This window comes from Procambarus clarkii, chromosome 78, assembly GCF_040958095.1.
Source record: "Procambarus clarkii isolate CNS0578487 chromosome 78, FALCON_Pclarkii_2.0, whole genome shotgun sequence".
NCBI classification, from domain to species: domain Eukaryota; kingdom Metazoa; phylum Arthropoda; class Malacostraca; order Decapoda; family Cambaridae; genus Procambarus; species Procambarus clarkii.
Window position 1 is genome coordinate 4,827,043 of NC_091227.1, and position 10,201 is coordinate 4,837,243.

At 40.8% G+C, this 10,201-nt stretch overlaps 1 protein-coding gene across 1 annotated transcript; it reads right to left on the minus strand.

The window, feature by feature from the left end:
• Window positions 1-1,403: 1,403 nt before the first annotated feature.
• LOC138357426 (uncharacterized) lies at window positions 1,404-9,255 on the minus strand. The gene is made up of 4 exons (XM_069314276.1): window positions 9,005-9,255; window positions 3,646-4,245; window positions 2,062-3,561; window positions 1,404-1,905 (listed from the first exon to the last, which is right to left on the minus strand). Exons 1-4 carry the CDS (start codon window positions 9,253-9,255, stop codon window positions 1,404-1,406), a joined length of 2,853 nt encoding a protein of 950 aa, XP_069170377.1.
• Window positions 9,256-10,201: the final 946 nt, after the last annotated feature.

The window sequence follows — 10,201 nt, forward strand, 5'->3', positions numbered from 1 at the left end:
ACGGATACTTTCGTCGATGTTGCTATTTCTCCACTCGTTTGTAGCATGAAGTAGTTTCGTTTTGTTGTCTTTGATTTCATTCTCTGCCTTGTATATCTGATCACGAATCAGATCCTGGCGATATTTTATCGTGAAGGCTTGATTCCTTGCTGCTGGGTCGTGCGCTTTAATATTAGTATATTTTGGTAGCAGTCTTTCCTGTAGACATATATTATTAAATATGACCGAAAAAGTAAGATTAATAATTCTAACACGAATTTTCTCAATCTTTCGTACATTTCTTTTCACTGTTGGAGGTAAATCAAAAATCAATTCTCCAAAATTCATTTTTATTTCTAGTCTGACGCGACACGAGCGCGTTTCGTAAAACTTATTACATTTTCAAAGACTTTAGTTTACAAATACACAACTGAATAGAACTTACACATCTCCGATTTTATGAAACAGTGAAAAGAAATGTACGAAAGATTGAGAAAATTCGTGTTAGAATTACTAATCTTACTTTTTCGGTCATATTTAATAATATATATATATATATATATATATATATATATATATATATATATATATATATATATATATATATATATCCTTCAATCAATCAAAGCATCAACAGATAACCCAGAGCATGAGCCAGCCTCTACATCACTCAGTACGTCACATTAATATCTCCAAGATAGCATAATATATTTGTTACTTAGAGTATGCAGTTCTCAATATATTCTTTAAGGAGAGAGAAAGAGGGGTCTAAGATGCTGAAATACAATAATAGACAGAAAGAAATAATATAATGGATAGAGAAAAGAACTTCTGCACATATTCATAACTTACAACACTTCCAGGACTAAAATATTATTTTTTTGTCCCTTTATTGCTAGGACGCACCGCTTTATGCTCCATTGAAATCTCCAGGTAAAAATGTTTCCAACAATATTGCTATTCTCATTTATCATGTCACATCAAATCATTTCTGATTGTAAGAGGGGCTACTTGTAGACCACATTGTCATTAAAAGTCGATTAGCACCCAGGTGCGAAATTTTAGAGCAGTGTAGTATTCAGATAGTTGAGGTAAAGTTCATTATAAAATGAAGTCTTGTTCTATTATTGAAACTTACAAACATTAATAATTGTGACACTGATCATGCATTTACAAGCACAACTGTGAGCATGAATGAGACAGATTAACACAGCTAACCTAACCTAACCTCATCAGGATTATATTAAATTCAAACAATTATATAGTAATAAGCATAAGAATAAGCATTTTAATTTTATAATTGTATTATTATTCTTAATAGTGTACTTTCTAGTTTCAGCAAAAACGAAGAGAGAACACACTCACACTAGGAGCACTAATAGTACGGAATAATTACAAAGGGAGATCACAGCAATGTCTGTACTTTATAGTTGCAGGGTGATCACAGCAATGTCAGTACTGGATAGTTGCAGGGTGATCACAGCAATGTTAGTACTGGATAGTTGCAGGGTGATCACAGCAATGTTAGTACTGGATAGTTGCAGGGTGATCACAGCAATGTTAGTACTGGATAGTTGTAGGGTGATCACAGCAATGTCAGTACTGGATAGTTGCAGGGTGATCACAGCAATGTCAATACTGGATAGTTGCAGGGTGATCACAGCAATGTCAGCACTGGATAGTTGCAGGGTGATCACAGCAATGTCAATACTGGATAGATGCAGGGTGATCACAGCAATGTCAGTACTGGATAGTTGCAGGGTGACCACATCAATGTCAATACTGGATAGTTGCAGGGTGATCACAGCAATGTCAATACTGGATAGTTGCAGGGTGATCACATCAATGTCAATACTGGATAGTTGCAGGGTGATCACAGCAATGTCAATACTGGATAGTTGCAGGGTGATCACAGCAATGTCAGTACTGGATAGTTGCAGGGTGACCACATCAATGTCAGTACTGGATAGTTGCAGGGTGATCACAGCAATGTCAGTACTGGATAGTTGCAGGGTGATCACAGCAATGTCAATACTGGATAGTTGCAGGGTGATCACAGCAATGTCAATACTGGATAGTTGCAGGGTGATCACAGCAATGTCAGTACTGGATAGTTGCAGGGTGATCACAGAAATGTCAATACTGGATAGTTGCAGGGAGATCACAGCAATATCAGTACTGGATAGTTGCAGGGTGACCACATCAATGTCAGTACTGGATAGTTGCAGGGTGACCACATCAATGTCAGTACTGGATAGTTGCAGGGTGATCACAGCAATGTCAGTACTGGATAGTTGCAGGGTGACCACATCAATGTCAATACTGGATAGTTGCAGGGTGATCACAGCAATGTCAATACTGGATAGTTGCAGGGTGATCACATCAATGTCAATACTGGATAGTTGCAGCGTGATCACAGCAATGTCAATACTGGATAGTTGCAGGGTGATCACAGCAATGTCAGTACTGGATAGTTGTAGGGTGACCACATCAATGTCAGTACTGGATAGTTGCAGGGTGATCACAGCAATGTCAGTACTGGATAGTTGCAGGGTGATCACAGCAATGTCAATACTGGATAGTTGCAGGGTGACCACATCAATGTCAATACTGGATAGTTGTAGGGTGATCACAGCAATGTCAGCACTGGATAGTTGCAGGGTGACCACATCAATGTCAATACTGGATAGTTGTAGGGTGATCACAGCAATGTCAGTACTGGATAGTTCCAGGGTGACCACATCAATGTCAATACTGGATAGTTGCAGGGTGATCACAGCAATGTCAGTACTGGATAGTTGCAGGGTGATCACAGCTATGTCAATACTGGATAGTTGTAGGGTGATCACAGCAATGTCAGTACTGGATAGTTGTAGGGTGATCACAGCAATGTCAGTACTGGATAGTTGCAGGGTGATCACAGCAATGTCAATACTGGATAGATGCAGGGTGATCACAGCAATGTCAGCACTGGATAGTTGCAGGGTGATCACAGCAATGTCAATACTGGATAGTTGTAGGGTGATCACAGCAATGGCAGTACTGGATAGTTGCAGGGTGATCACAGCAATGTCAATACTGGATAGATGCAGGGTGATCACAGCAATGTCAGCACTGGATAGTTGCAGGGTGATCACAGCAATGTCAATACTGGATAGATGCAGGGTGATCACAGCAATGTCAGTACTGGATAGTCGTAGGGAGATCACTGCAATGTCAGTACTGGATAGTTCCAGGGTGATCACAGCAATATCAGTACTGCATAGTTGTAGGGTGATCACATCAATGTCAGTACTGGATAGTTGCAGGGTGACCACATCAATGTCAGTACTGGATAGTTGCAGGGTGATCACAGCAATGTCAGTACTGGATAGTTGCAGGGTGACCACATCAATGTCAATACTGGATAGTTGCAGGGTGATCACAGCAATGTCAATACTGGATAGTTGCAGGGTGATCACATTAATGTCAATACTGGACAGTTGCAGCGTGATCACAGCAATGTCAATACTGGATAGTTGCAGGGTGATCACAGCAATGTCAGTACTGGATAGTTGCAGGGTGACCACATCAATGTCAGTACTGGATAGTTGCAGGGTGATCACAGCAATGTCAGTACTGGATAGTTGCAGGGTGATCACAGCAATGTCAATACTGGATAGTTGCAGGGTGACCACATCAATGTCAATACTGGATAGTTGTAGGGTGATCACAGCAATGTCAGTACTGGATAGTTGCAGGGTGACCACATCAATGTCAATACTGGATAGTTGTAGGGTGATCACAGCAATGTCAGTACTGGATAGTTGCAGGGTGACCACATCAATGTCAATACTGGTTAGTTGCAGGGTGATCACAGCAATGTCAGTACTGGATAGTTGCAGGGTGATCACAGCTATGTCAATACTGGATAGTTGTAGGGTGATCACAGCAATGTCAGTACTGGATAGTTGCAGGGTGACCACATCAATGTCAATACTGGATAGTTGTAGGGTGATCACAGCAATGTCAGTACTGGATAGTTGCAGGGTGATCACAGCAATGTCAATACTGGATAGATGCAGGGTGATCACAGCAATGTCAGCACTGGATAGTTGCAGGGTGATCACAGCAATGTCAATACTGGATAGATGCAGGGTGATCACAGCAATGTCAGTACTGGATAGTCGTAGGGAGATCACTGCAATGTCAGTACTGGATAGTTCCAGGGTGATCACAGCAATATCAGTACTGCATAGTTGTAGGGTGATCACAGCAATGTCAGTACTGGATAGTTGCAGAGTGATCACAGCAATGTCAGTACTGGATAGTTGTAGGGTGATCACAGCAATGTCAGTACTGGATAGTTGCAGGGTGATCATAGCAATGTCAGTACTGGATAGTTGTAGGGTGATCACAGCAATGTCAGTACTGGATAGTTGCAGGGTGATCATAGCAATGTCAGTACTGGATAGTTGAAGGGTGATCATAGCAATGTCAGTACTGGATAGTTGTAGGGTGATCACAGCAATGTCAGTACTGGATAGTTGCAGGGTGATCATAGCAATGTCAGTACTGGATAGTTGCAGAGTGATCACAGCAATGTCAGTACTGGATAGTTGCAGGGTGATCATAGCAATGTCAGTACTGGATAGTTGCAGAGTGATCACAGCAATGTCAGTACTGGATAGTTGCAGGGTGATCATAGCAATGTCAGTACTGGAGAGTTGCAGGGTGACCACATCAATGTCAGTACTGGATAGTTGCAGGGTGATCACAGCAATGTCAGTACTGGATAGTTGCAGGGTGATCACAGCAATGTCAGTACTGGATAGTTGCAGGGTGATCATAGCAATGTCAGTACTGGATAGTTGCAGGGTGATCACAGCAATGTCAGTACTGGATAGTTGCAGGGTGATCATAGCAATGTCAGTACTGGATAGTTGCAGGGTGACCACATCAATGTCAGTACTGGATAGTTGCAGGGTGATCACAGCAATGTCAGTACTGGATAGTTGCAGTGTGATCACAGCAATGTCAGTACTGGATAGTTGCAGAGTGATCACAGCAATGTCAGTACTGGATAGTTGCATGGTGATCACAGCAATGTCAGTACTGGATAGTTGCAGGGTGATCACAGCAATGTCAGTACTGGATAGTTGCAGGGTGATCACAACAATGTCAGTACTGGATAGTTGCAGAGTGATCACAGCAATGTCAGTACTGGATAGTTGCAGGGTGATCACAGCAATGTTAGTACTGGATAGTTGCAGGGTGATCACAGCAATGTCAGTACTGGATAGTTGCAGGGTGATCACAGCAATGTCAGTACTGGATAGTTGCAGAGTGATCACAGCAATGTCAGTACTGGATAGTTGCAGGGTGATCACAGCAATGTCAGTACTGGATAGTTGCAGGGTGATCACAGCAATGTCAGTACTGGATAGTTGCAGGGTGATCACAGCAATGTCAGTACTGGATAGTTGCAGGGTGATCACAGCAATGTCAGTACTGGATAGTTGCAGGGTGATCACAGCAATGTCAGTACTGGATAGTTGCAGGGTGATCACAGCAATGTCAGTACTGGATAGTTGCAGGGTGATCACAGCAATGTCAGTACTGGATAGTTGCAGGGTGATCACAGCAATGTCAGTACTGGATAGTTGCAGGGTGATCACAGCAATGTCAGTACTGGATAGTTGCAGGGTGATCACAGCAATGTCAGTACTGGATAGTTGCAGGATGATCACAGCAATGTCAGTACTGGATAGTTGCAGGGTGATCACAGCAATGTCAGTACTGGATAGTTGCAGGGTGATCACAGCAATGTCAGTACTGGATAGTTGCAGGGTGATCACAGCAATGTCAGTACTGGATAGTTGCAGGGTGATCACAGCAATGTCGGTACTGGACAGTTGCAGGGTGATCACAGCAATGTCGGTACTGGATAGTTGCAGACTGATCACAGCAATGTCAGTACTGGATAGTTGCAGGGTGATCATAGCAATGTCAGTACTGGATAGTTGCAGAGTGATCACAGCAATGTCAGTACTGGATAGTTGCAGGGTGATCATAGCAATGTCAGTACTGGATAGTTGCAGAGTGATCACAGCAATGTCAGTACTGGATAGTTGCAGGGTGATCATAGCAATGTCAGTACTGGATAGTTGCAGAGTGATCACAGCAATGTCAGTACTGGATAGTTGCAGGGTGATCACAGCAATGATAGAAACACAAAATTGTATTGAGATCGCCAGTCTTATTCCAACAGTTGAACAGGATAATTGTAAATCCGACACCAGCATCTATTCCAGGTTTCCTCTTCAGATCTTGAATATATAAATATGAGCAACACATAATAATAATAATAATAATAATAATAATAATAATAATAATAATAATAATAATAATAATAATATTAATAATAATAATAATAATAAATAATAATAATAATAATAATAATAATAATAATAATAATAATAATAATAATAATAATGGTAATAATGATAATAATAATAATAATAATAATAATAATAATAATAATAATAATAATAATAATAATAATAATAATAATAATGATAATAATAATAATAATAATAATAATAATAATGATAATAATAATAATAATAATAATAATAATAATAATAATAATAATAATAATAATAATAATGAGAAAATCAAGTGAATACATGAGGGAATTTGAACTTTCAACCTGGGCAACTCCCAATCAAATGCCATAAACCAATAAACCACAATTCGCATACAGTACTTCCAACAGATTTTTCTCGTTGATTCGTAACCTGAATGTGATTTCTCTGTGCAGCAATCATATTAATAATAATAATAGTAATTATAATAATTATAACAATAATAAAAATAATAATAATAATAATAATAATAATAATAATAATAATAATAATAATAATAATAATAATAATAATAATGAGGAAAAACCATTGGGATGTGAGACGGCGTGAACCTGCGACCAAGATATTGCCAGCCGCACACTCTGCCACTCACAAGTAACGCGACACTTAAAAGGTTAGAGCTGTCACTCACTGACAGATTACACTTTTACAACCTCATTGGATCCTAAGACAGCAAACTCGTTGCGAGGTAATACTCTGATGATTCCGAGATTCGGTGATTAACTAATCACCGAAAGTACTATATGCACAATTTATGTATGCCGGGATTAGTACTTACATTCAATTTCACACCTGTCATGCCCTTTCGCAGCTGACACTGATGACGTCTCCAGGTGGCAGGTAGACTGTAGAATTTAGCGAGGGAAAGCCAATGCTGAATGAACAATATTGGATAAGGTTTCAACCTCCAGCTATCCACTTGATAGATTGCAATTCCTGGTGTTCGGTGTTGTAATACACGAGCTGGTTAATCACCCCAAACACGATCCTCAATAACTCTAGTGTAATTTGCAACATTCACTCACAGTCTTTATTACTGTACAATAAACCCCACACTTCTTAACACACAGATAGTGTATTTCCCCACACCCACACTTTGCCGTTTTCTGTTTGGCGCGACGAGAGACACTGGCTCTTCTCCTCCACACTTCCTGTTTTCTGTTCGACACAGGGAGTACACACCTTGCCGTGTATAACCCGTCCTCTTAAAAATAACGTCACTTTTCGCTCATATGCGCACTATGGCCAAATTTGGACGTAATATGAAATGAAATCGACTCACAAAAGTGACGTACTGTTCCGTTTTCTGTTTGAGTCGTCCGGCTTACTCGGTAAGGTTAAAAGAGGAAACTTTCAATTAACGTTTTCCATAACGTTTTGAAACTTTATGAGAATTTCCTGCTCACCTATCAGAGAACCCTTAACTTACTGTTGTTGAAAAAAAATCCCAAATTTATCTTAATTTTCTTTCATTTTCAAATTAGGTCCATTTTCGGCCATACGGGCAAACGGCCAAAAGCGACGTTATTTTTAAGAAGACAGGTTGTAAATACCTTCCTCATGTCCCGTTATAGCGAACACCCAAATTCTACTCACATTTCTGGAATATTTCACACAGTATATTTGTGTAAAATATTCCTACAGATAATCTACAAGTATAGAAATGTTCTTACAGACAATCACTGCTAGATGGACAATCACTCCTCTCTCAGATTCACAAATGATACCGAGTCCTTCTCCTGAACTAGTTACACTTGATTTCACCTTTCTCTCTCTCTCTCTTCCTGTGAAATCACTCTTTCAGGTATTTAACACTGCTGTTAAATTCACATATCAACACACACGTGGTTCTTGGTCTGTTCCTGACCGCCGTTTATGTCGTAATTTCTTATTCCAGTCCAATATAATATCCTCTTGACACCTGCAATTACCTAGTGATATGGTTCTGGAATATTTACGGGTGTTTGGGTTATACCAATACTTCAGGACCTGGGTACAAAGCGACTTATCTTGGAGATCTTGAGACAGTTATCTTCTGCTGTAACTCTTGAGAATGCTGTGATGTCATCACTTGTTGGCCAATCAGAGTCGTGGGCCTCTCCGGCACTTTACATACTCTGCTTCCATTGGATCCGGCACCTGTTGATCCTTGTGATGCCGTGTTTGGTTCCCCCCCCCCCTCCCCCACCAACACAGTGTCCCACAGTCTTCGAAGAGGATGGAGTAATCTTGTTGTTACCTTCCAACCGTTTTGAGGAGAGGAGAGCCTATCCTGCCTCCCCACTACCACCTTGTAGCAATAATGCCCCCACCCTCTCAGTAGAGGGTATCATATCCCTGGTGATTTGAGTGTGCATTCTGCATTGCACGACTTCCAGATGACTCAGATCACATCCATTGACCTGCTTGAACTTCTCTCAATGAGATGAATTCAGAGACATACAAGTAGACACACTTTGGACATCAACTAACGAAGTTAGTTCTTGCACGCACACATCAAAGCAATAAGTTACTACGCTGAGAGATCTTCCTTTTAATTAACCCCCAATTTCAAATGCATATTGCTTGCAATCATGCATTACCACGGTGTTCACAGAAACTTCATGATTAACACAAACTTATGGTTACATATAGATGATTGCAACAAGAAATGTTCAAGCATACTTTCAATATGACAGCTTGAGTGATTCATGTGGACCACTCCATCCTCTGCATCAGCTGCCGACACTTGATCTTCATCATAAAATGTCAATCTTCTTTTCTGCTTCTTCGCAGGTGTTGAAATGTCCTGCAGCTGCGTAGTAGAGCACTGGGGCATGCACAAGTTCAACAAACGGCTCAACACCTCAACATTTGTCACCAGACACATGACTCACACAACCAATTAGACCACACAAGACAAACTCATCAATACCTGTGGTGCACCTGACTCCTAGCTGTAATGACAGCTGGCTGTCAAGCACATTGACACTTTTGCTTCTTCTTGGAGCCCCATAATGAATCCATTCAGACATTTGACACGTCGTGTCTCCAAGCGAATGGTATAATTCTCCGTCATCTTTTCTCATCTCTCTTGACAGAACAGCAAGCAAACCCAAGCACTGTAAAACACAATCAGCGCATCCCTCAATGTTGACACAGTTCACCTCTGCACCGTCGACAAATATCACTTGGTCCGGTGTTGTATGACACCTGACACCTTGGGTAGAAAGCCACGTTCCACCCTGAATTGCATCTTAGACTTCGGTCATTGCTGAAATTATGGCATCTTCAATGCTTTTAATTTCCTCATAAGATGTCATCTGACTCATGGCACATTGGATGACAAATCGAGTGACATCTCGTCCCACCGAATTGATCGTTCCGGTAGAGACCAGTCTGACACCACAGTCAACTGTCTCCATCTTCTCTAGTGTCGGTTGACACCTGACAATAAAGGCATACCATCTTCCATGAGTGTCGACACACATAGCTATCTTAAGTCTGACACCACTGCAAGCTACTTCTTTCTTTAGGGTCCCGTCACACTTGACACTCATAATGATTCCACGAATGAAATCTTTTTCCTTTTATTTAAATTCTTCGTCGCAACAGACAAGACTACACTGTTAGCTACCGTCGTCTTCTTTGTCGCATGACACATGACACCTTTTTTGACACCGTTAGTAGTCCCTCTTCTTTTAACAGCTTCACCTGCTGGGACGACAGATCTGACACACCCATGAACTGTCGTCCCTTGAGTCCCCCTGACACTTGACACTACTGTTGACACTTCCTCCTTCCTGCACACTAGTGAAATTCCTTATAATCCCACG